This window comes from Nerophis ophidion, linkage group LG20 (assembly GCF_033978795.1).
Source record: "Nerophis ophidion isolate RoL-2023_Sa linkage group LG20, RoL_Noph_v1.0, whole genome shotgun sequence".
NCBI lineage: Eukaryota > Metazoa > Chordata > Actinopteri > Syngnathiformes > Syngnathidae > Nerophis > Nerophis ophidion.
This window is the reverse complement of record NC_084630.1, coordinates 4,944,151-4,969,872: the sequence shown is the minus strand read 5'-3', so window position 1 is coordinate 4,969,872 and position 25,722 is coordinate 4,944,151. Positions and strand designations below refer to the sequence as shown.

The 25,722-nt window shown below is 40.0% G+C and overlaps 1 protein-coding gene across 1 annotated transcript; it reads left to right on the top strand.

The window, feature by feature from the left end:
* Positions 1–1,734: 1,734 nt before the first annotated feature.
* On the top strand, positions 1,735–25,074 carry psmd12 (proteasome 26S subunit, non-ATPase 12). Its single transcript, XM_061880352.1, has 11 exons — positions 1,735–1,934; positions 2,249–2,308; positions 6,998–7,126; positions 9,432–9,539; positions 9,795–9,899; positions 9,970–10,119; positions 10,210–10,344; positions 10,459–10,571; positions 12,757–12,931; positions 20,114–20,191; positions 24,680–25,074. The coding sequence occupies exons 1-11, from the start codon at positions 1,827–1,829 to the stop codon at positions 24,887–24,889; spliced, it is 1,371 nt and encodes a 456-aa protein (XP_061736336.1). The 5' UTR covers positions 1,735–1,826; the 3' UTR covers positions 24,890–25,074.
* Positions 25,075–25,722: the final 648 nt, after the last annotated feature.

Genomic DNA, 25,722 nt, shown 5'->3' with positions numbered 1-25,722 from the left:
TATCCATTCATCCAGTTCACCGATCACCTGCGATCGATCCCTTCAAAGGTTTCACATTGTTTCCATTGGGTTGAGTTTTTATTTTTGCCCTGATGTGGGATCAGATATGAGGATTTCGTGGTTTGTGCACCTCTTTGAGACATTTTTGATTTAAGGCCTATTTAAATCATCTTTGATTGATGATTGATTCATGTATAAATGTACTGTGTATATGCATATGTATATATGTATATGTATGTGTGTGTATAATATATATGTGTGTATATATATCTATGTTGTATATGTGTATATATATGTATATTTGTGTGTGTATATATGTGTATGTATGTATGTGTATATATATATATATATATATATGTGTGTGTATGTGTATGTATGTATGTGTGTGTGATTGGAATAATGATAATTGATATTATGGGTAAATTTAATTCTGTCAAACATTTTACATACGTTAATTGATTACAATGGCTGTATATGTCATATCAGGCAAACATAATATTTTTTTAATCTATTTTTTTTAATGGAACAACACAAACAGCATACATTGACAATATACAAACAATTGGTTTAAACCAAGGCACTTCAAATCCATCTCAATATTACAGATATCCACCAGACTGAGCAGTCAATATATTGAAGTTAAAGAAAGTAAAATAAGAGACAGTACAAAAAGATGAAACTATAAAAGTACTACAAAATAAAAAACACAAAATGAGCAACTTAAATTCCTCAAATAAAGACTATAATATTAAGGGCTTTTAAATGTGCTTTTTAAATTTTCCAAGATTCCAATACACAATGTTACAGTTACAGTGTTAGTCATTTGAAATCATTAATCAAATGGGAGACTTTGTGTTTTTATTATTTTTTTTAAATAGTTTTTAATTGAACAACAGACATACATCTACAGTTAGGTAACAATGCAAAAAAAATATGAAAAATAATAATAATATTATTAAATAAATACGACAAAAAGGGCTACCTAAATCACTTTAAATTCACACTCATTTGTATACTCTAGCCTTTAAATAGACTCCCTTTTTAGACCAGTTGATCTGCCGTTTCTTTTCTTTTTCTCCTATGTCCCACTCTCCCTTGTGGAGGGGGTCCGGTCCGATCCGGTGGCCATGTACTGCTTGCCTGTGTATCGGCTGGGGACATCTCTGCGCTACTGATCCGCCTCCGCTTGGGATGGTTTCCTGCTGGCTCCGCTGTGAACGGGACTCTCGCTGCTGTGTTGGATCCGCTTTGGACTGGACTCTCGCGACTGTGTTGGATCCATTGTGGATTGAACTTTCACAGTATCATGTTAGACCCGCTCGACATCCATTGCTTTCCTCCTCTCCAAGGTTCTCATAGTCATCATCGTCACCGACGTCCCACTGGGTGTGAGTTTTTCCTTGCCCTTATGTGGGCCTACCGAGGATGTCGTAGTGGTTTGTGCAGCCCTTTGAGACACTAGTGATTTAGGGCTATATAAGTAAACATTGATTGATTGATTGAAATGTTTTTAACAAATATCTCAATTTAAGGGATTTTGTACTTCACTTTCCAAGATTTTATCGAAACTTTGTACCCCATTAGGCCGATCAGAAACTGTAAGCCTTACTTTCATAAATCGACATTTATGTTGAAACATTTTTGCCTGTGTAAAAAAAGAATTCGTTTTTCTTGTAGTTTTTTTTTACAGGTCTTTCAGGCGCGTTGGACACCTATCGTCCTCTCGCATCTGATTGGTCACTGCACCCCGACGGTTCATTTGACAAGCAAAATAGTGCTCGGCCGGGTCTGCTATTGTACGTCGTCGTCGACCACACGCCGCTAACATGTCCGAGGAACGCGCTGAAAGGTCCGATGGAAAGATTGTAAAGATGGACGTGGACTACAGCTCGACGGTGGACCAGCGTCTCCCGGAGTGCGAGAAAATGGCGAAAGTAAGCGAGCCGGGAGAGAGAGAGAGAGAGAGAGGCCCGTGGCGGCTGAGTCACGGTGTCAAGTCTTAGTTTGCTAGCTTACATGCTTAAGTTCCACGCCACAAAAAAAAACAAACATGATTTAACTATCTGTGGAAAATACAGCGGCTAATGTTCAAACAAAGCCGAGCTTTTATACACCTTTTTAATATTACTGTTGAGCCTTGAGTAGTATGTAAGTAACCCCGTTAGCATGCTAACACGCTTAGCCGCCCGTGTGTCAGCCTGAAAACCTTCATTGCTGGATATAAAAACTAATACTTTTTTATTTTCAGGATGGCAAACTTCAAGAAGCTGTTGAGAGCTTGTTGTCATTAGAGAAGCAAACTAGAACGGTAAGTTATTGTTTCTATTTTGCCTGTGCGTTACTTTTTACAGTAAGCTACTTGGATATCGCCCTGCGATGAGGTGGCGACTTGTCCAGGGTGTACCCTGCCTTCCGCCCGATTGTAGCTGAGATAAGTGCCAGCGCCCCCCGCGACCCCGAAAGGGAATAAGCGGTAGAAAATGGATGGATGGATACTTGGATATCAATCAATCAATCAATGTTTACTTATATAGCCCTAAATCACTAGTGTCTCAAAGGGCTGCACAAACCACTACGACATCCTCGGTAGGCCCACATAAGGGCAAGGAAAAACTCACACCCAGTGGGACATCGGTGACAATGATGACTATGAGAACCTTGGAGAGGAGGAAAGCAATGGATGTCGAGCGGGTCCAACATGATACTGTGAAAGTTCAATCCATAATGGATCCAACACAGTCGCGAGAGTCCAGTCCAAAGCGGATCCGACACAGCAGCGAGAGTCCCGTTCTCAGCGGAGCCAGCAGGAAACCATCCCAAGCGGAGGCGGATCAGCAGCGCAGAGATATACACAGGCGAGCTGTACATGGCCACCGGATCGGACCGGACCCCCTCCACAAGGGAGAGTGGGACATAGGAGAAAAAGAAAAGAAACGGCAGATCAACTGGTCTAAAAAGGGAGTCTATTTAAAGGCTAGAGTATACAAATGAGTTTTAAGGTGAGACTTAAATGCTTCTACTGAGGTAGCATCTCGAACTGTTACCGGGAGGGCATTCCAGAGTACTGGAGCCCGAAATGAAAAAGCTCTACAGCCCGCAGACTTTTTTGGGGCTTTGGGAATCACTAATAAGCCGGAGTCCTTTGAAGGCAGATTTCTTGCCGGGACATATGGTACAATACAATCGGCAAGATAGGATGGAGCTAGACCGTGTAGTATTTTATACGTAAGTAGTAAAACCTTAAAGTCACATCTTAAGTGCACAGGAAGCCAGTGCAGGTGAGCCAGTACAGGCGTAATATATACAATATGTTGCCAAAAGTATTTGGCCACCCATTCAAGTGATCATAATCAGGTGTCCTAATCTCTTAAAATCAAGCACTTGGGCATGGAGACTGTTTCCACAAACATTCGTGAAAGAATGGGCTCAGGGGCCCAGTGACTGTGCACCAGTGCACAAAGCTGGTGTGGATGAACTTGACTGGCCTGCACAGAGTCCTGACCTGAACCCATGAATTTACCATTAATTCATTTACGTCAGGAGTGTCCAAAGTTTTTCCACTTAGGGCTGCAGACTGAAAAATCAAAGCAAGCGGGGGCCATTTTGACTTTTTTTTTTAATTTTAAAAATCAATACAATGTATGTATAAACAATATACATTTATGCCTCCACTAATGCTTGATACTGAGAACCCCAAAGGGTTTTGGTCAAAAAAAAATTAAAAAATGTGTCATTCTGTATTTTTTTTGTTTTTATTATTATCCATCCATCCATCCATCATCTTCCGCTTATCCCAGGTCGGGTCGCGGGGGCAACAGCCTAAGCAGGGAAACCCAGACTTCCCTCTCCCCAGCCACTTCGTCTAGCTCTTCCCGGGGGGTCCCGAGGCGTTCCCAAGTTTTAAATCTCTAGATCAACATTAGGTCTATCCGTCAGTATAAAGATTTTATATTTATTTATTTTTTGTTTTTATTCAGTCATTGGTGGAGTATAATATTGTTTCTAATATTGTTTTTAACATGGCTGTGCAGCACTTTGGAAACATTATTGTTGTTTAAATCTGCTATATTAATAAAGTGGATTGGATTGATTGGATTTTAAAGATTTAAGTTGTATGCTCTGTTTGTCAAAGAAAACCCTGTTTTTTAATGGGGAAAAACACAAAATATGCAATATTATCACCCAATGTTTTTTTGATGGAATATTAGAGATTATATAATAATTGGAGCCTTAAAAAAGTCAATAACTCATAACACCATTGATTTTAATCCATTATTATTTTTTGAGCAATGACACTTAAAAACAAATTACACCAAAATTATTGGGGATCCAAAAGGGTCCTACTCATTAACGTGTTGAAAAATAAATCATACATTTTTTTTACTGTTTACTTTTAACACAATAATCTCGAGATCAACCTCAGATCTATCCGTCAATTATAAGTTTTATTGTTATTTATGTTTTTTTATTTGTTCATTTTAAGCCCTTCTTAAAAAAACAGCTCAGTTTTTTATATGGCAAACACAAAATATGCAACATTTCCCCCCCCAAAATATCTCAGTGGAAAATTTAACATGACGTAATTGGAGCCTTAAATAGGTCAATAATAATAATAATAATAATGACATTCATTTTGATTCATTATTATTTTTTTAAGAAAGAAATTACAGTATTAGAGTAAAAATTGCAACATTTTCTTGTTACATTTCACCCGTTTGCTCTTTTGTATCACTTTTTACGTTTTAAAAATGTTTCAATTGTATTTTTAAAATCTGCCGTGTGGCCGTTAAAAGATTACCTGCGGGCCGCAAATGGCCCTCGGGCTGCACTTTGGACACCCCTGATTTACGTGGACCCCGACTTAAACAAGTTGAAAAACGTATTCGGATGTCACCATTTAGTGGTCAATTGTACGGAAAATGTACTGTACTGTGCAATCTACTAATAAAAGTTTCAATCAATCAATCAATCAAAAAACCTGATAAAACAGTTGTCCCCAACCTTTTTTGCACCACGGATGGGTTTAATATAGGCATTCTCCCCAGGGACTGGCTTTCAACTTGTGCCAGATAAAAATACAGCAAAAATAATGTATGAAAAATACAACTCACTATAACGCGGAATTAATGGGAGCCCTGGGCTTGTTTCTTTGCAATGAGATGCAGATTGAAATAGAATAGAGTAGAACAGAAGGTACTCTATTGATCCCTGGGGGAAATTCAGCACCACAGTTCGCTCACAATAGACAATAATAATAATAAATAACATATATCATATTACATATATAATATATGAATAATATAAATATATTCTACATTTAAGTGCAGTCAAGAAAGAACATCTGCATTATACAGTCGGATGGCTGTCGGTATGAAGGACCTCCTGTGTCATGCTGTGTTGCATTTTGGGAGTCTGAGCCGTCCACTGAACGTGTTCATTCTCTCCGCAAGGTCCAAGTCTAATGGGTGGGAGGTGTTGTCCATAATGGCTAGGAGTTTTGCTAGACTTCTTCTCTCTGACACCACCGCCAGAGAGTCTAGCTCCACTCCCACCACGTTACTGGCCTTCTTTACCAGCTTTTCCAGTCTGTTTGCGTTCTTCATCTCCAAAATGTCACTTTTATATTTGATATGTTGATTTGGCCCAAGTGTGTGCATGTGAGTGTGAATGTTCTTTTGTCTATCTGTGTTGGCCCTGTGATGAGGTGGCGACTTGTCCAGGGTGTACCCTGCCTTCCGCCAAATGGAGCTGAGATACGCTCCAGTATCCTTCGCGACCCCAAAAGGGACAAGCGGTAGAAAATGGATTGATAGATGTTGATTTATGTGCATTGTTTCATGTTACAAAGCTATAACACATGGCAATTTTCTATGAAGAGTGTTATTGTACATCTATAAACAAGCGTATTGGTGTGTCTAGTGGGACAGGCTAAAGTTCAGTCAGAAAATGCAGTTTATAAATTATTTAATGTTTCTCTGTGGCCCGGTAACAAATGCGTCACAGGGAGGGACCACTGCTTTACAGTACTGATAGGAAGGAAATGTTGTTGCATTAGCTCCTTGTAGTGCAGGATAAAAGAGCAATAATGTGGCAGATATCAAATGTAGACCTGTGGACACGCATGGACCAAAAGCAAATTCAAAATGAAATCAAAAGCAGAAAGTGGGGAGGAATTGGCCATACACTTAGGAAGGATCTGAGAAACATAGCAAGACAAGCCCTGGACTATAACCCTCGAGGCAAGAGGAAGCCTGGGAGACCAAAACTCAACTGGAGGCGGTCCACTCTTGAACTGACCAACATGGGGATGTCCTGGCAAGAAGCGAAAACCATCGCGCAGAAGAGAGTGGGGTGGAGATCCATGGTCGACACCCTATGCTCCCCAGGGGGCCAAGAGGATTAAAGATAAATAATAATGTGCAGATACAAATAAATAGATTACTGTACAGATAAATATATTGCACTTTTTCATATGCATCAAAATGCAGTCCTTTAAAAGTTATTCCATGTTTCTCTGCGGCTCAAAAGCAAATGCCCCACGGACCGGTACCGGTCCCTGGACCGTTGGTTGGGGACCACTGCAATAGAACGTCTTTGGGATGAACTAGAACTGAGATTGAGAGCCAGGAACTGAGATTGAGAGCCAGGCCTTCTCAACCAACATCAGTGTGTGACCTCACCAATGCTCTTCAATGCTATTTTGGAAGAATGGTGGAAAATGTATATAAACATACTTGGCAACCTTGTGGACAGCCTTCCCAGAAGAGTTGAAGCTGTAATAGCTGCAAAAGGTGGACCTACATCATTAAAACCCGATGGGTTAGGAATGGGATGGCACTTCAAGTTCATATGTGAGTCAAAGCAGGTGACCAAATACTTTTGGCAATATATTGTAGTTACTAAAAATGTTTTTTGTGTATTTTTAGTGGTGTTGATGAAATAATGTATTAATTTTATTTATATATATTCTAAATATCTTATCTCGTCCCTGTCGAAGGCATCAGACATGGTGTCCACATCCAGAATCCTTGTGGCTGTGGTACAGATGTGCTATCAAGCAAAAGACTGGGATGCTCTGAATGAAAATATCATGCTTCTTTCCAAGAGGAGGAGTCAGCTGAAACAGGTCACACGTGTCTTTTTTTTCTCCCTTAAGCTTTTGCTAATTATCATGCATTTCCAAGTGAGCCACTGTTAAAGCTTTTTATGCCAAAACAAATTACAGAGTTTTTCGGATTAAAAAATCCTTTCATTTTCTCAAAACTCAACAGTGCGCCTTATAACCAGGTTCGCCTAATGTATGGAATAATTTTGGTAGTACTACCAACCTTGAAGCTATGTTATTTGGTACATGGTGAAATTATAAGTGTGACCAACAGATGACAGTCACACATAAGAGATACATGTAGACTGCAATATGACTCAAGTAAACAACAGAACATTACACACGGCGCTCAAAAATGTATCAAAATGTTTTAGTATGACTTTGGTAAGCTATGAAGCCACACCGCTTGATTGATTGTACTGTGCTTCAACATAAGAGTATTGTTATGGTGTGTGTATAAGTTAAGAAATATGATATGGCATTTTGTTTCGCAATACTATGCAAAAGCAACTTTTCTTATGTTCTGGTACCTGCTGATCTGTATTTGGGATCTGCAGAAGTCCTGAAAATTAGCACACGGCCTCCTTTGTTGTCCGTCCTGACAATGTAGTCGATAAGCTTCTTCTTTTTCTCTATCTTCTTGTTATGGGACATTTATCCTCCGCCGTTGCCATTTCTAATATAAAGTAGTGTAAAGTTCTTACTTTTATCGGTCAGTAAACTCGCCATGAAAGCGCTAAAATATACCGGTATAGTGAGTATACATTATTCACCCAAGGAACTTTAGTTATTACAGAATTCCGGTCAGACAGTTTTTCACGGGACACATTTCCGGAGTTGTTGTTGCACTAGTGAGCCACAGATGAGAAGATGCTGCGTCGTTATTGATTTAAGTAAAGTCTTGGTGTCATTAAAACGGTTAGCTCCATCTTTTGACACTTTTTCCACTCCCGTCCTTGCACGCTACACCGCTACAACAAAGATGACGGAGAAAAAACGCTGCCTAAGGTGAGCCACCTAAATAAGACCGCCCACAAAATGGCGCACCCTGAAGCGACTGTCAGAAAGCGGTTTGAAGATGAATTGTAAAACGTAATATATGCAACATTTTGAGCAAAGAATCACAATTACATGTTATGTACAGCACAATAATTTTAAATTTTAAGAAAAAAAAAAAAATATATATATATATACCATATTTCCTTGAATTGCTGCAAGGCATATAGTATGCGCCTGCCTTGAATTATTGCCGGGTCAGACTCGCTTCGCAAAATATTTAGCGCATGCATAGTATTACCGCCTGGTCAAACTCGTGACATCACGAGTGACACTTCCCCTGTCATCATTTTTAAAATGGACGAGGCTGATTTCAATACCGGTAATTTGAAATCGCATAAAGGGAAGAAGATTAAGAGCTATTCAGTAGGATTTAAGGTCCAAGCTTACATCATACATTTACATTTTTACTGCATGCCTTTGGTAAGTGCTGAAGTGAGAAGAGGTTTTAACATAATTAGCGCATGCTTACTTTTACCGAATGCCTTTGGTAAGCGCAGGAGTGAGAAGAGGTTTTAAATTAATTAGCGCCCCGGCGGCAATTCAAGGAAATACGGTATATATGACCCCTTTAATACGCCCTATAATCCGGTGAGCCTTTTGTATTAAAATAGACCTGACTAGACCCGCTTATCGGCAGTACTGCTACATGATTCTTAGTGTTTCACTAAAGCTGGATATGTTTAGCAGAGCTTCCTAAACTTGTAGCTCATCCTCCTTATATTCAGGATCAACAATATATGTTTTTGGATCATAAGTTTCCCTAAAGTATTCTTTGTTTTCTCTTACAAAGTCTGCAAGATTTGCATTGTTTTCTGTGATGAAGGGATTTGCGTTTCCTATTTCGACGTCACGCGTCATTATCTCTTAGACGTAGTTCTCATCAGATCATGCTCATAGACTTGATTGGCCATGGTCCTAACTATTTATCCTTTAACATGAGAAGGTGCAAATGCACTTGAGTTAATGGTTTTGTTTTTGTGTGGTGTAAAAAAAAAATATGTGTGCATCAACAAATGTTAATCATAGAATCGTTATCCATATTGAATCTTATCCAATTGTTCGTACACCATATCAAATAGTTCTGTTTTTAGAATATAATTCTTTGAATCGTATCTCAACCCATGTATATAGATGTGTAATCAAATCGTCCATCGCAAAGATGTACAATCCTAAGGTGTATATAATCAGTAAACGTTTTACAGTAAGTGTTCACATTTTTTTGTCAAACTTTGATTACTAAACCTCAAATGGGCCATCTCTCTCACAGGCTGTGGCGAAAATGGTGCAAGAATGTTACAAATATGTGGATTCTTTGACTGATTTGACCATCAAGCTGCGGCTCATTGACACTCTACGCACTGTGACTGCAGGAAAGGTTTGTTGCATTTTGCCATTTTTTAAATGTCTCAAAAAAATATTTGAAACCCCATATGTGAGCTATTTTGATTTCTGGTATAGCTTTTTTATTCTTAAAATGTTGTCTAGTAATTTAATGATTAAAAATAACTTTACATACCAGCACACATAAATGGTACAAAATGTACTACCCTAAGGTCCCAGATTTAGCCCATCGATTACCACAAAAACAATAGCATGTACATGATAATGCAAATAATGGTCTTCATTACAGATTTATGTAGAGATTGAACGTGCCAGGCTAACGAAAACCTTGGCTAATATCAAGGAACAAAGTGGAGATGTAAAAGAGGCAGCTGCCATTCTTCAAGAACTGCAGGTAAAAGACAAATAAGGGGATTGGGCTTTTATGACAACCGTTTTTCTAAATATCTGTGTACGCCCAATAGGTTGAGACATATGGCTCCATGGAGAAAAAAGAGAAGGTAGAGTTCATCTTGGAGCAGATGAGGCTTTGCGTTGCTGTCAAGGATTACATTCGCACACAGATCATCAGCAAGAAGATCAACACCAAATTCTTCCAAGAGGAGGGCACTGAGGTAACACATACAATTAGGCATTTGTTTGTTTGAAGCGGAGCTGAATTAGCAATTAGTTTAACTGAAAATTCTTTTCCCTAAAAAATGTAGGAATCAAAGCTGAAGTACTACAACCTGATGATTCAGGTGGACCAGCATGAGGGCTCAAATGTGTCCATATGCAAACACTATAGGGCCATTTATGACACGCCGTGCATCCTTGAGGACAGCAGCAAGTGGCAGCAGGTACTTTTGTGCTACACAGAAAGTACCCAGCTCTTGCACATACAATAGATGTTTATTGTACACGTAAATGTGACTTTCTTGTTGGCAATGCTAATTACTGTTTGTGTGTTTCAGGCCCTGAAGAGTGTTGTGCTGTATGTGATTCTCTCTCCCTATGACAATGAGCAGTCAGACCTAGTCCACAGGATCAGTGAAGATAAGAAATTGGAAGAGATCCCCAAATACAAGTATGTGATGTCTCTTGTATGTCCTCAGTAGTACAAATTAGGTGGAAAAAGTGAAGCCTGTGTAGGGCTGAGCAATCAAACTATATCCATATAAACCACAATAGACACGTAGTCGATATCAATTAAAAAATGTAAGATTTTTTTTTTTTTTACTTCGGGAAAAACGGGAAGTCGCGAAGCAAAGTTGGTTACATGAACAAAAGCACTCACTCTCTGGCAACCGAGCAACGCAGGAAGTGATCACTAGTTGTGACTCAGGGCGGATTCCCACTTCCACCATCCTAGTCACCGCCGTTGTCCTTGGGCATGACACTTTACACACCTGCTCCCAGTACCACCAACACTGGTTTGAATGTAGCTTAAAGATGCAGAGAATGGCTTTCACTATGTAATGCACTTTGATTCTCCTAGAGAAAAAGTGCTGTATAAATATAATTGACCTCAGTAAGAGTGACACGATTACAGCCAATCAGGTAACGGCATCAACTATCAGATTTGGTTGTGCAATCTTGTTGTCTCGCGGTTGATTCTTTGCACAGATTGAGAAGACAAAGTAAAAATGAGTTCTGCAGAGAACGAATACATTTTTGATTAAATCAGGATTAGCTACCTCGACAATATGGCCGTTTTTTCAAAGGGATCGTCGTCACATCTATGTGGTCTGTAAATTATGCTGGGTGCTCGCCCCCATCAAGACTGTTTATACTACCCCACCTTAGCCTAGCAAAGCCCTAACTTCCTCGCATAAACCTGCAAAAAATTGTTGTTGTCAGGCTTCTCTTTTTTCACACTTTGCACTTTATTGTGACACTTTATTATTTTTTCATAGGTTTTTTTTTCATTTTTGTACATTAATTTAAAGAGGTTATCATTAAGTGATGACGTTATTTTCTTTCTGCCTTTACAACTGATGAGATTATAATCAGAGGAAGGTTACATTTGAAATTGATTTTTTATAGATCATAAAAAAATAACAGTACTTATCGATATCGACCGATATAAAACACTAATATCGTGATACAGTTTTCAGCTATATCACCTAGCCCTAAACATATGATTTAGTGGTGGGAATCTTTGGGGACCTCACAATTTCATCACAATTCAAGGGCCACACGTCGATTATAAATCGTTTATGCATCTTTAATTATTACACTGTATGTTGTTATTAAAGTGTGTGATAATATATTTTTATAAATGTTTTTAATCAATAATGATATTTAACATATAGAAATAAATGATATTTGGACATTTGTCCATCAATTCAATCCATCAGGCTTCACGGTGGAAGAGGGGTTAGTGCGTCTGCCTCACAATACGAAGTTCCTGCAGTCCTGGGTTCAAATCCAGGCTCGGGATCTTTCTGTGTGGAGTTTGCATGTTCTCCCCGTGAATGCGTGGGTTCCCTCCGGGTACTCCGGCTTCCTCCCACTTCCAAAGACATGCACCTGGGGATAGGTTGATTGGCAACACTAAATGGTCCCTAGTGTGTGAATGTGAGTGTGAATGTTGTCTGTCTATCTGTGTTGGCCCTGCGATGAGGTGGCGACTTGTCCAGGGTGTACCCCGCCTTCCGCCCGATTGTAGCTGAGATAGGCGCCCGCGACCCCGAACGGGAATAAGCGGCAGAAAATGGATGGATGGGGATGGATATTTAACATATAGAAATAAATGATATTTGGACATTTGTCCATCAATTCAATCCATCAGGCTTCACGGTGGCAGAGGGGTTAGTGCGTCTGCCTCACAATACGAAGTTCCTGCAGTCCTGGGTTCAAATCCAGGCTCGGGATCTTCCTGTGTGGAGTTTGCATTTTCTCCCTGTGAATGCGTGGGTTCCCTCCGGGTACTCCGGCTTCCTCCCACTTCCAAAGACATGCACCTGGGGATAGGTTGATTAACAACACTAAATGGTCCCTAGTGTGTGAATGTGAGTGTGAATGTTGTCTGTCTATCTGTGTTGGCCCTGCGATGAGGTGGCGACTTGTCCAGGGTGTACCCTGCCTTCCGCCCGATTGTAGCTGAGATAGGAGCCAGCGCCCCCCGCAACCCCGAAAGGGAATAAGCGGTAGAAAATGGATGGATGGATGGATGTCCATCAATTCAGAATTGTCCACATTCCATTTGTGATGCATCAAAGAATGTAAAATTTTTCGTACCTAATATGATTATTGCCGTTCATCTTTAGGGACCTTCTGAAGCAGTTCACCACTATGGAGCTTATGCGCTGGGCTGCCTTGGTGGAGGATTATGGGAAGGAGTTAAGGGAGGGCTCAACCGGCAGCCCCGCAACAGAAGTCTTTTCGTATTCTGAGGAGGGGGAGACGCGATGGAAGGATCTGAAGAACAGAGTGGTGGAGCATGTAAGTCTAAAACCCAATTCAATAACCGTGTCTTTCGACAAAAGTATTCTGAGATAATCCAGGTCAAATAAACAGAATGTAATGTTTCATATTTCAATTATTTGCCACTGTTCACAGTGTACATGCAGACTATTTGATGTTCAATAAAGGTAAATACAGTAGTATCTCAATTAACGTGCCACAACCGAGCTCATAACTCAAAACACTCGTATTTCCAATCAGCCCCGTCCACTGAAATCAATTTAGTCTGTGCTTGTCCCACCCAAAACAATTTTAACATGTAACATGCCTTTTAACAAGAAAAAAACTGTTTTTATTATAATAATAATATAGGCACCAGCGCCACCCGCAACCCCACAGGGAATAAGCGGTAGGAAATGGATGGATGGATAAATATAGTTTGAAAAACGTTTTAATAGCCTGTAAAACAAGCAATGAAAGTGGTTTTATGAAATAATGTAATCATTCATAAGCATTTACCTTTGGGAACCAACATTTTTGGGTCTCTCCTATGGACTTCTTCTCTGTTGTGTAACAATAGGAACTAGGAATTTAGTTTGTTGCACACGGCCACATTTGAATGATCGACCGGAGAGACCAGAGTTGAACGCAAACAATATGTAGGGCCGTTGAAATATATTATAATTAATTGTTTTAAAAATGTTTTTACTAATTCCTTTTTTTGCCCTCCAAATTAGATTTTTACATTTGCACGTATTGTCTTGTTTAGTTTAGTTTGTTGAACATACATAGCTCTTTTATCTTCATATTTCGATGTCCAAACAGGAGTATTTTACCACCATAGAGTGGTTTTTGGAATAAATACAGTTTTATGAAATGTCTGTTAATTGATGCAAAAATCCTTACATTTATTGGTGCAGTACATCTTTAGACTATTTTAAACCAATATTTTAAGTTCAAGCATACTACTTTATTATACTTTATTATATGCGTGGCGCAGTGGAAGAGTGGCTGTGCGCAACCCGAGGGTCCCTGGTTCAAATCCCACCTAGTACCAACTTCGTCACGTCCGTTGTGTCCTGAGCAAGACACTTCACCCTTGCTCCTGATGGGTGCTGGTTGGCGCCTTGCATGGCAGCTCCCTCCATCAGTGTGTGAATGGGTAAATGTGGAAGTAATGTCAAAGCGCTTTGAGTACCTTGAAGGTAGAAAAGCGCTATACAAGTACAACCCATTTATTTATTTTATTTATTACACTTTACTATAATACTTTATTCTGTGAGTGCAGTCAGACCGCATGTTGTGCACAGTACGGTCATTGTGAATGACGGAAGTGCGCTGCTCTTTTTCTTTTGACGGCTGCTATGTTTTTAAATGTGGAGATGAGTTGAAGTTGTTTTGAAATGTCCTGCCTAACATTAGTTTCTTATTTTGTTCCCAGACTAAACTGGTGTTTAAATTGTCTGTTTTGACATTGTTTAGTTTGGGAAGGGGGCGATTGAGTGTTTTGGGGATGAACATTCCTTCTCTTCACAATGACAGCTTTTCAGTCATCCATCCATCCATTTCCTACCGCTTGTCCCTTTCAGGCTTGCAGGGGGGCTGGAGCCTAGGGTGGAAGGCAGGGTACACCATGGACAAGTCGTCATATTTGTTGAATTTGATGTAATATTTAGCGTTTAACAGTAGATTCTGTTTTTATTGGCCAATTCTGTATTAAATATTCAAATGTCTTAAAGGGGAACTGCACTCTCTTTGGAATTTTGCCTATCATTCACAATCCTTATGAAAGACAAGAACACACTTTTTTTTTTTTTAATAATCTAAACTTAAAAAAACGCTCCCAAGATGTGGCTTACTTTGCAGCTAATAGTAGTCACATGTTGCTTTCAAACAACTTAAAAAACATCCGTCACCGTTGTGTATATGCTTTAAGTATGTACAGTATATAATGTGGTAACAGACATGTTCATAACATTATATAATACCTACAATATTTACCCTAGTTTGGTCATTTTAAACATTACTGGAACTTATATCCTGGGCACATTCCATCAACAAATGCTTGTAAATGACAAAAAAGACGACTGCTTTGTGTAAATGAGAATCCAGAACCTTATCTTTTTGAACGTGAATATAAAGACGGTGAACTGCTGATTATAGAAACTAAGCGGGCACGAACAGAGGGTAAAACATTAGAGTAGACGGGGTCCAAGAGAGTCTGGACTGGCATGATTTGGTGGTGTATTTGTGGAACGTGCTAGTATTACACTACTGAAACTATGTTCCAAGGTAAAAATATCTCAGTTTACAATAAGTTACATATAAACAGACAACATAAAAAGACTGGAAGAACTTGTCTGAGAGGCGAACTTTACCACCTGTTGTCAGGGCAAGCACAACACACAAAGGATGCTAACCCTCAGCAGGGGTCTCTGGTGAAACTCCTCTTCCCCCTGGTAGAGAATAGCGTTGCTGGGTATAGTGAAACACTTAAGGCATTAGCAACTAGCATCAGCGCCATGCTTTTATTCCACAACAACAAACAATTGCTTACAATGTCCGCTCCCAGGATGCCGACTGATGGGATGGCTGAGTCTTTCAGCAAGACTTGTACTCCGAATTGAGCTAGTAAATTCAGAACAATCCTCAGGTAAAAAATGTTGAGAACAAACGGTCACTTTGCTTAGTCTTTCGAGCGATGGTGCCAGGACCAAGTTGAGAGCCAGTATCCACTGCTTTAGTCTGTCTGCAGTTTTAGTTGGTAACGAGTCATATTTAAAAGTTGACCCAACTTTTTGTTGTCCGACCACAACTTTGTACAATACATGTGTAAGAAATGATTGATAATCTAGCATTAACTGTTCCGAACTGACGCAGGAGTTAGCTTACTTTTTGCTAATGGCTCAGCAGTGTGAGACTGAGTGTCTCTGTGAGTAAAATAGTTCTGTGTTTGCTCTTAAAATAACAATGTAGCTACAGCTTGGTTATTATGCAGGATTATGGAACGTAAATATTATTGTGTTGTATGTATTGTTCACAGTTTTTGGATGCAATTGAAGAGTTATTTAGAGGCAGAATGGATTATTCCCGTTAGCTGTGTTGTTAGCCACCAAGACCGAGCCAATTATTACAAATTAGAATGCTATAAAAAGGATTGGAAATAATTCAAATATTAAAAAAAATGCAGTTCACCTTTTAAATATATTATGTCAATTTAAAACAAATTCAGAGACCCCAGTCAAGTATTTACATTTTTGAGGGCTAACTAAAAAAACGGAACAAAAGTACCTCTGCAGCCTACTCAGAATTTATCAAGCACCTGTGAATGTTGTCTGTCTATCAGTGTTGGCCCAGCGATGAGGTGGCCACAGGTCCAGGGTGTACACCGCCTTCCACCTGAATGCAACTGAAATAGGCTCCAGCCCCCCCGCGACCTCAAATGGGGCAAGGGGTAGAAAATAGATGGATGGACAACCTGCAAGTGTGTGATGCCAACTCTGGTACACCTAAGTTATTAGCGGAAAGAAAGCCCACAGCAGAGCCAAGTTATTTGTGTAAAATAGGTTAAGGCTTTCTAATCAATACTTACCAACATTACTTTTGTGAAAGCCATTTGTTCAAAGGATTAAGGCAAATCATTTACAACCATACATCCATCCATTTTCTACCGCTTGTCCCTTTTGGGGGTAGCGGGGGGTGCTGGAGCCTACCTCAGCTGCATTCGGGTGGAAGGCGGGGTACACCCTGGATAAGTCGCCACCTCATCACATGGCCAACACAGATAGACAGACAACATTCACACTCACATTCACACACTAGGGCCAATTTAGTGTTGCCAATCAACCTATCCTCAGGTGCATGTCTTTACAACCAAGTTAGCCAACATTTTATACTTAAGTACATACTGTATAATAGTGGCCACATTAGGCCTGTTTAAGCTTTTAAAAATTTGCCTGCCAAACATCACCGAAATAGTGAAACCATTCAGTCTCACTAAAGAAGTCTTCATACATACAGTATCTCCTCTGCTTGGCAGGGGGCAACAGCAAGGTGTACGTGTCACAAAGTCGCAACAGTAGCGGCAGGGCTGTACGATTTTGAGAATAAACATAATTGTGATTTTTCTTTCTAATATAAAAAACGAGTGAAGGTGTTACTTATAGACTGCCAATCAACATATTATCGTCTCAAAGTGCCCCACATTAAAACAATATGCAATAATCTACTTTCAAAAATACTTGGCTGTATACAAACATACTCCAGAGCTTTTGTCTACATCATGCTTCTCAACTGTAGAAATAACCGATAAAAGCTACCGTATTTCCTTGAATTGCCGCCGGGGCGCTAATAATTTAAAACCTCTTCTCACTCCAGCGCTTATCAAAGGCATGCAGTAAAAATTTGACTTTGATGTAAGCTTGGACCTTAAATCCTACTAAAAAGCTCTAAATCTTCTTCCCTTTAAGCGATTTCAAATTACCGGTATTGAAATCTGCCTCCTCCATTTTGAAAATGATGACAGGGGAAGCGTCACTCGTGACGTCACGAGTTTGACCCGGCGGTAATACTAAGCATGCGCTAATTATTTTGTGTAGCTAGTTTGACCCGGCAGTAATTCAAGGCAGGCGCATACTATATGCCCTGCGGCAATTCAAGGAAATACGGTATTCAGTGATCGTAATGTAATCAAGATAATGCGAGTAACCATTTAAAAGGACATACACTTTTATACCTCATGAAATTGTTTACCATTTAACTGTAATAGGACTTTGGGAAGGTAAATAACTACTTTAAATAAACACAAAAATAAAGTGGACTCATTTCTGGAAGAATTTTTTTTTTTAAACATGCATTTGAAAGTGCATTTGTTTTCCCGGGTGGAACAAGTAGATCGGGTTGTGTTTTTTGTTGTTGTTATTAGCGCATTCTTGCTCGTTCGTCCATGTTGATGGGCTCATGTTGCCCATCCAGTTTAAAGCTGAAATGTTTCCACAACTGGATATTTGGATTTGTAATCATATTAATTAATTTGTTTTACTTTACTGAGATAGGCAAAGTCCCCCGTGACCCCGAAATGGACTAGCCGTAGAAAATGGATGGATTGATGGACACTTTGCGGAATTTCTCTCTAGCAAGTCACGGGTGGCGAGGCGTGAATCCTGTGTGTGTATGTAAGCTAGCAGTCCTGCTCTCCGAATGACTGTAAAGAAGGCTCACTGCGTTCAGTTAATTCTAATGTTAAGCAAACACGCTCAGGTGCTGAGAGCGATGCACAGAGTGGTACCTCTTTTCCCTGTTTGAAGCGAGAGTTGAAGAAAAGCAACAAACACGGCAATTTATTTTCTAAGAATTTCAACTTCATTTTGCATTCCATTATATGACTAATGACTTCCAACACAGGCCTAGTCAGGATTCAAACGTCTTCCAAGGTGCAAGTGGTGTTTGTTATTAGCATACCGACTGCCTCCACTGCAGCGCTCTCAAACTTGCTGACGGCGGAGAATAGAAAAACTTGCATCTTGCGCTTTGTTTATCGCACTAATTAAAACCTCAGTGTTGGTTCGATGTCAGCCTGACTAGACTGTTCGAATAAATCTGGACTGCTGCTTATAGATTTTGGCATTACAGTTTTTGTGGCAATAATCATCGTAACGCCGCTTCGGAATTCCCCCGCGATACGAGTGAAAAGTGAAAAACAGCAAGTGTTCCTTGCATCATGCTTTAAAGGCCTACTGAAATGAGATGTTCTTATTCAAACGGGGATAACCGGTCCATTCTATGTGTCATACTTGATCATTTCGCGATATTGCCATATTTTTGCTGAAAGGATTTAGTAGAGAACATCGATGATAAAGTTCGCAACTTTTGGTTGCTAATAAAAAAGCCTTGCCTGTACCGGAAGTAGCAGACGATGTGCGCGTGACGTCACGGGTTGTGAAGCTCCTCACATCCTCACATTGTTTACAATCATAGCCAGCAGCAGCTAGAGCTATTCGGACGGAGAAAGCGACAATTTCCCCTTTAATTTGAGCAAGGATGAAAGATTCGTGGATGAGGAAATTTAGAGTGAAGGACTAGAAAGAAAAAAAAAGTTAAAGAAAAAAAAAGGCGATTGCAGGGGGAGCGATTCAGATGTTATTAGAGACATTTACTAGGATAATTCTGGAAAATCCCTTATCTGCCTATTGTGTTGCTAGTGTTTTAGTGAGATTAAATAGTACCTGAAAATCGAAGGGGTGTGGCCACGGGTGTGTTGACGCCAGTGTCTCTGAGGGAAGTCACGGCAGCTGCAGCAGGACGAAAGCTCCGCTGATGTCTCCTGTAAGAGCTGACTTATTACCACAATTTTCTCACCGAAAACTGCCGGTTGACTTGTAGTCGGGATCCATGCTCGCTTGACCGCTCTGATCCATAGTAAAGCTTCACCTTCGGGAATTTTTAAACACCAGCTGTGTTTGTGTGGCTAAAGGCTAAAAGCTTCCCACCTCCATCTTTCTACTTTGACTTCTCCATTATTAATTGAACAAATTGCAAAAGATTCAGCAACACAGATGTCCAGAATACTGTGTAATTATGCGATTAAAGCAGACTACTTACAGCTTGGATCGGGCTGGAAAATAATGTCCACTATAACCCGAGACGTCAAACGCACGCGTCATCATACCGCGACGTTTTCAACAAGAAACTCGCGGGAAATTTCAAATTGCAATTTAGTAAACTAAAAAAGCCGTATTGGCATGTGTTGCAATGTTAATATTTCATCATTGATATATAAACTATCAGACTGCGTGGTCGCTAGTAGTGGCTTTCAGTAGGCCTTTCACACTGTAATTAAATACAAGCGGTCACGACAGGTGACGTTTTTGCTTTGGAGCGGTGACCCAGATATACTTGGCACTGACACAAGCCCAGGGAGTTTGCTTTTCTAAAAATTTTTATTTTAAAAATGTATTATATGGTGTTTTTATGAGCTATACGGCGACCTTGAGTGATTTGAAAGGTCCTGTACAAAATAAATGTATTATTTTTAATATTATTCTTAATATTTTTAACACTTAGGTCAAAGGCGAGGTGTATAAGCGTGCAGAACATCTCCACAAGCATGCAGCGCGGCCTTTGACTGGCGGGAGTCAGTGCCCGCTGGAAACATTTCAGACCCTTGCACAGGCATAGTTGAGAATCTGCTGTAAATTAACACATGTATTTTCTTTTCCACAGAACATCAGAATAATGGCCAAATATTACACCAGAATCACAATGAAGAGGATGGCCGGGCTTCTTGACCTGTCCATCGATGTAAGCAATGTTGTATTTCATTAAGGGAGCAGCTTCCACATGTACACCAGAAACAACTCTTTTGTTAGTGTGTAGCACATACAGGATATGTATTTAGGGTGGGAACATATCTGGGGACATACTCATTGAATTAAAATTATAACATAGATTAACAGTTGAATTGGGGCTGGGCGATATGGACTTTTTTAAATATCTCAATTTTTAGGCCATATATATCTCTATATTTTGCCTTAGACTTGAATGAACACTTGATGCATATTATCACAGCAGTATAAGGATTCTGTGTCTACATTAAAACATTCTTGTTGATATTGAATTAATATATGCTCATTTTAACCTTAATGCAGAAAAGGAAATCACAACAAAGTCAATTGACCAAAACTGTATTTATTAAGCAGTGGCACAAACATTCATGTCATTTCCAAAAACTGTATTTACTAAACAGTTATTAAGCAGGAGCACAAACATTCATGTCATTTCCAAAAACTGTATTTATTAAACAGTTATTAAGCAGGAGCACAAACATTCATGTCATTTCCAAAACAGAAAGTGCAAGATTGTCAGAGACATTTTAAAACAAGCTATTAGTGCACTTTGGTGCATGATGTCACAAAGATGACATATCGAAACACTAAATTAAAGTTCACTTTTTGTACAGAACGCCACTACAATAGCTTAAAACAAATTGCACTTTTGTGCTTGATTTTGTGGGCGTGTGGCACCGAATGGAGATGTTGACATGCGGAGTAATCACTCTTCATTCTCTAGCAGGTGACTTTTCAAATGATGCTACATATTAGCAGTAATACTACTTTTTGTAGCAACGCTTTAGCACCACACTTGACAAGTTACGGTTGTCTGTTCGACAAATTCCCACTTGAAGCCAAACCACTGCCAGACGATGGACCCCCTGCTTTTTTTCTTGGGAATTAATTCTTCCTTCATTTGTTACCAGATTGGCACCTTTTTTCTCTCGTATTACCACTCGCACGGCTCTGCTAGCATCACAGCTAACGTTACCCACGGTGCTACCTCTCTGCTCCGCGAGGGCGTATATGTATGTGACGTATGACGTGACAGTATGTGACGTGTGTAAGAAGGTGCGCTCGCTGTCTGTGAGAAGGAGAGACAAGAGTGATAAAAGCCCGTAGTGTAATGCCCGCAACTAAAAGCAACTGCGTGAAAACTTATACTCGAATATCACGATATAGTCATTTTCTACATCGCACAGAGACAAACGCGTGATATATCGAGTATATCGATATATCGCCCAGCCCTAAGTTAAATAACCTTTTGTTAAACATCAAATGGGAAAAGAAGTGCACTCTCAAAACTTCTGCATTAAATGCTCAGGTTTTTTTTGACTGTGAGTTTATTAATGTACTAGTGTGTGTTAAAGGGGTGACGAACTGCAATGCACCACACTGGATAGGAGAGGAGAGACTTTATTTATCCCACAATGGGGCAACTATTTGGTTGCAGTGCAGATTCAAAAAGTCCACACAAATATAAGGTGAAAACCCTATAATATAATAATTAGGGCTGGGCAACGATTAAAAATTTTAATCGAAGTTAATGGCACTATTTCTCTGATTAATCGCGATTAACTGCATTGTATACGCAAAGCCCAATAATGAATTCAAAAGTAGTGTGTAGTGCACCTTTATTGGAATATTCTCCCACATGAACAAAAGCGCCAAAACATTTGTTGTGCAAACACAATTTAAATCAGTCCTTGTTAAACAGTAGCAGTTAAATAGCATATTTGATGAAAATCAACTCAAAAAATGTAAATACAAACATTTAAGCTTATTGCCACTGCCAGGGTATTTAAGTTATCCTGTTTGTTATGGAAAATAAATATAATCTACATACAAATCTCTGAGCCACAATCATAACATCTGAACAGGCAATTTCTGAGGTAACAGCAGAAACATTTTTTTTATCAGGGATCTTATGTTTAAAAAACCTATATTATAGGTAGTGGGCTGTTTTAGGGAATTTTGGATCAAATTATCCGTAATAGCAATATTAATAATGTTGTGTTTATTCTGCGTAGTGCACTTAAAATAATTATGACCATATCTAGGAATTGATATGATGGGAATTTTCCGATTGTTTGCTTGGTGCTTTGATAAACTGAAGGCATCATATACATGGTACTATTTGTGATGTTATGAGCCAGGGAAAAAAAGAACTACCCTACCCAGCATGCAACAGGAGTGACGAGCATGCGCGGTAGCCCGGTATAGGTTGTGTGTCGCCATGACGGCATCTTGTATGTTGTGATATGCACGCTCTGAAAGCAAACGTTAAGAACTCGGCCAACACTCCTGGTCTGCATTATTCATAAATAGACAGACAACACATATACTCCGCTGCTTCACAGGCCGCTGGATGTAGCCGGCAAAGTATTCCCATGCTAGCTAGCCGCTCTAGCAAGCACGCCTCATTCAGTCCAAAACGGCCCGATCTATCCACATCCAGAATTGTCTGGCGGTCGTAAGTGATCCCGGAGTGACCACGCTGTAAGCCAGCCATGACATTTGCAGAATCGTCCGGTATTTTTGCCAAATGTTCCATCTTTACCAAGAGCCCCTCCACGCCGGGCGACGCCATCTTGTTAAGAAAAGGCGTTAACAAAATAAAAGCATGTAAACAACATACGCAAATGTGCGATAAAATAATTGTAGGCGTTAATAGATTGATGAGTTAACGCGTAATTAACGCATTAATTTGCCCACCCCTAATAATAATATCTTATTATATTATTTTTAGTGGATAGTAATCTGTTTATTTAAATTCTTAGTTTTATGTTTATTACCTCTTGTGTAATTTATTTTTAACCCATATTTGTTCCCACTACCGCACCTTAAGTTGGAGTCTTTAATCTCGTTATATGTAAATATAATGACAATAAAGTTCATTCTATTCTCGTCTATTCTATTCTTAAACATCAGGGAAACATTAAAGAACACAAAGGACACACAGTGCACAGAGCTGATGCAACCAGCCGCAACTTCGGTTGGCGCCATTCCTACATACAGCTACAAAAGTAAAAGACAGCGGAAAACCAAAAAAATTTACGATAAATAATACATACACAAACAAATAAAACCTCATCTTAACAGCCATACACACTGTAGTGGTCGATGCAGTGCTCCACACCTTTGTCTGCTGGGGTAAATAAGGGCCAGCACGGCCAGAGACAGGAACACACCCAACAAAGCAACCAAGACAATGTCCGATCTGCATGGATGAGGGAGAATCCGTCCAGGGAGACCAAAGCCTCCACGTCCAACCACGGCCCTACAAAGCCCGTACAGCCCGTGTCCCCCCTGGTCCCTCCACGCAGACTCAGGTGTGGCAGAGAGCCAGTAGCTGGTGTCCAAGGCAAACATGAACTGATTAACGTGGACCCTGACTTAAACAAGTTTAACATATTCGGGTGTTACCATTTAGTGGTCAATTGTACGGAATATGTACTGTACTGTGCAATCTACTAATACAAGTTTCAATTAATCCATCAAAACTCCCCTGAAGCAGATCTAAAAGTCCACGAAAATCATCCTTTGTTGCTCGAAGGGGCTCGAACCAAAAGGCGAAACACGAGATGGAAACATCAAGAACACAAAGGAGGACACACAAGACACACACAGCTCCTGCAACCAGCAGCCACTGATTTACTAGAGATGTCCGATATTGTCCAACTCTTGATTACAGATTCCGATATCAACCGATACCGATATTTACAGTCGTGAAATTAACACATTATTATGCCTAATTTTGTTGTGATGCCCCGCTGGATGCATTAAACAATGTAACAAGGTTTCCCAAAATAAATCAATTCAAGTTATGGAAAAAAATGCCAACATGGCACTGCCATATTTATTATTGAAGTCACAAAGTGCATTATTTTTTTTAACATGCCTCGAAACAGCAGCTGAGAGAGCATGAGGTGGGCGGGGTGGAGGTAGCGGGGGGTGTATATTGTAGCGTCCCGGAAGAGTTAGTGCTGCAAGAGTTCTGGGTATTTGTTCTGTTGTGTTACAAGACGGATGTTCTCCCGAAATGTGTTTGTCATTCCTGTTTGGTGTGGGTTCACAGTGTGGCGCGTATTTGTAACAGTGTTAAAGTTGTTTTTACGGCCACCCTCAGTGTGACCTGTATAGCTGTTGACCAAGTATGCCTTGCATTCACTTGTGTGTGTGAAAAGCTAGATAATATGTGATTGGGCCGGCACGCAAAGGCAGTGCCTTTTAAGGTTTATTGGCGTTCTTTACCTCTCCCGATGTCCGTGTATCACTCCATATAGGGCGTTTTAGAAAGTCAAATTTTACTTTTTGATACCGATAATTTCCGATATTACATTTTAAAGCATTTATCGGCCGATATTATCAGGACATCTCTTTTAATTGACCTTTTCAAGTTTGAAAACATTGTGCTGGCAAATTGACGATTTGTATCCGTCTCAAATGTAACCTTCAGGAATCCGAGGAGTTTCTCTCCAGGCTGGTGGTCAGCAAGACCATCTACGCCAAGGTGGACCGCCTGGCTGGAATCATCAACTTTCAAAGGCCTAAAGACCCCAACGACCTGCTCAACGACTGGTCGCACAAACTCAACTCGCTCATGTCGCTGGTCAACAAGACCACGCATCTCATCGCCAAGGAGGAAATGATCCACAACCTGCAGTGAAACAAGACCGCGCTCTCTTTTCTATCTTTCGTTTCCCGGGTCTCCTTCCGACGGATTGTTTTGATTGGACAATGAGCCCTGCAGTACAAACTTTGTCCACTACAAACTCAAAACAAGTCCTGAATTGTTATTAATGACCATTAACATGTTGCAACATAAAAAAAAATAAACCCTCAGTTGTGTAACGGTTGTAATGTAAACTTTATTTCGGTTAACAAGGTGAGACAATTATTTTGTTAGACCAAGGAAATGATGGTGAGAACATATATTTGTGAGCCATCCATCCATCCATTTTCTACCGCTTATTCCCTTTTGGGGTCGTGGGGGGCGCTGGCGCCTATCTCAGCTGCATTCGGGCGGAAGGCGGTGTACACCCTGGACAAGTCGCCACCTCATTGCAGGGCAAACACACATAAGATAGACAACATTCACACACTAGGGACAACTTGGGAAGTGGGAGGAAGCCGGAGTACCCGGAAGCAACGCACACAGTCATGGTGAGGACATGCAAACTCCACACGGAAAGATCCTGAGCCCGGGATTGAACCCAGAACTGCTCAGGACCTTCGCATTGTGAGGCAGATGCACTAACCCAGGGGTCACCAACCTTTTTGAAACCAAGAGCTACTTGGGTACTGATTAAATGGTAAGGGCTACCAGTTTGATACACACTTAAATAAATTGCCAGAAATAGCCAATTTGCTCAATTTACCTTTAATAAATAAATATATAAAAAAAATAGGCTATTTCTGTCTAATTCCCTCGTACATTTGTTTTCCTTTTACGGAAGGTTTTTTGTAAAGAATAAACGATGAAAAAAACACTTAATTGAA

What these genes read in the sequence shown, in the direction of transcription:
- psmd12 (XM_061880352.1), top strand. Translation starts at nt 1,827, where the DNA reads ATGTCCGAGGAACGCGCTGAAAGGTCCGATGGAAAGATTGTAAAGATG. An exon ending in GCACTGTGACTGCAGGAAAG is followed by an intron (nt 9,540 to 9,794) that starts GTTTGTTGCATT and finishes TCTTCATTACAG; the next exon opens with ATTTATGTAGAGATTGAACG. An exon ending in AGAACAGAGTGGTGGAGCAT is followed by an intron (nt 12,932 to 20,113) that starts GTAAGTCTAAAA and finishes TCTTTTCCACAG; the next exon opens with AACATCAGAATAATGGCCAA.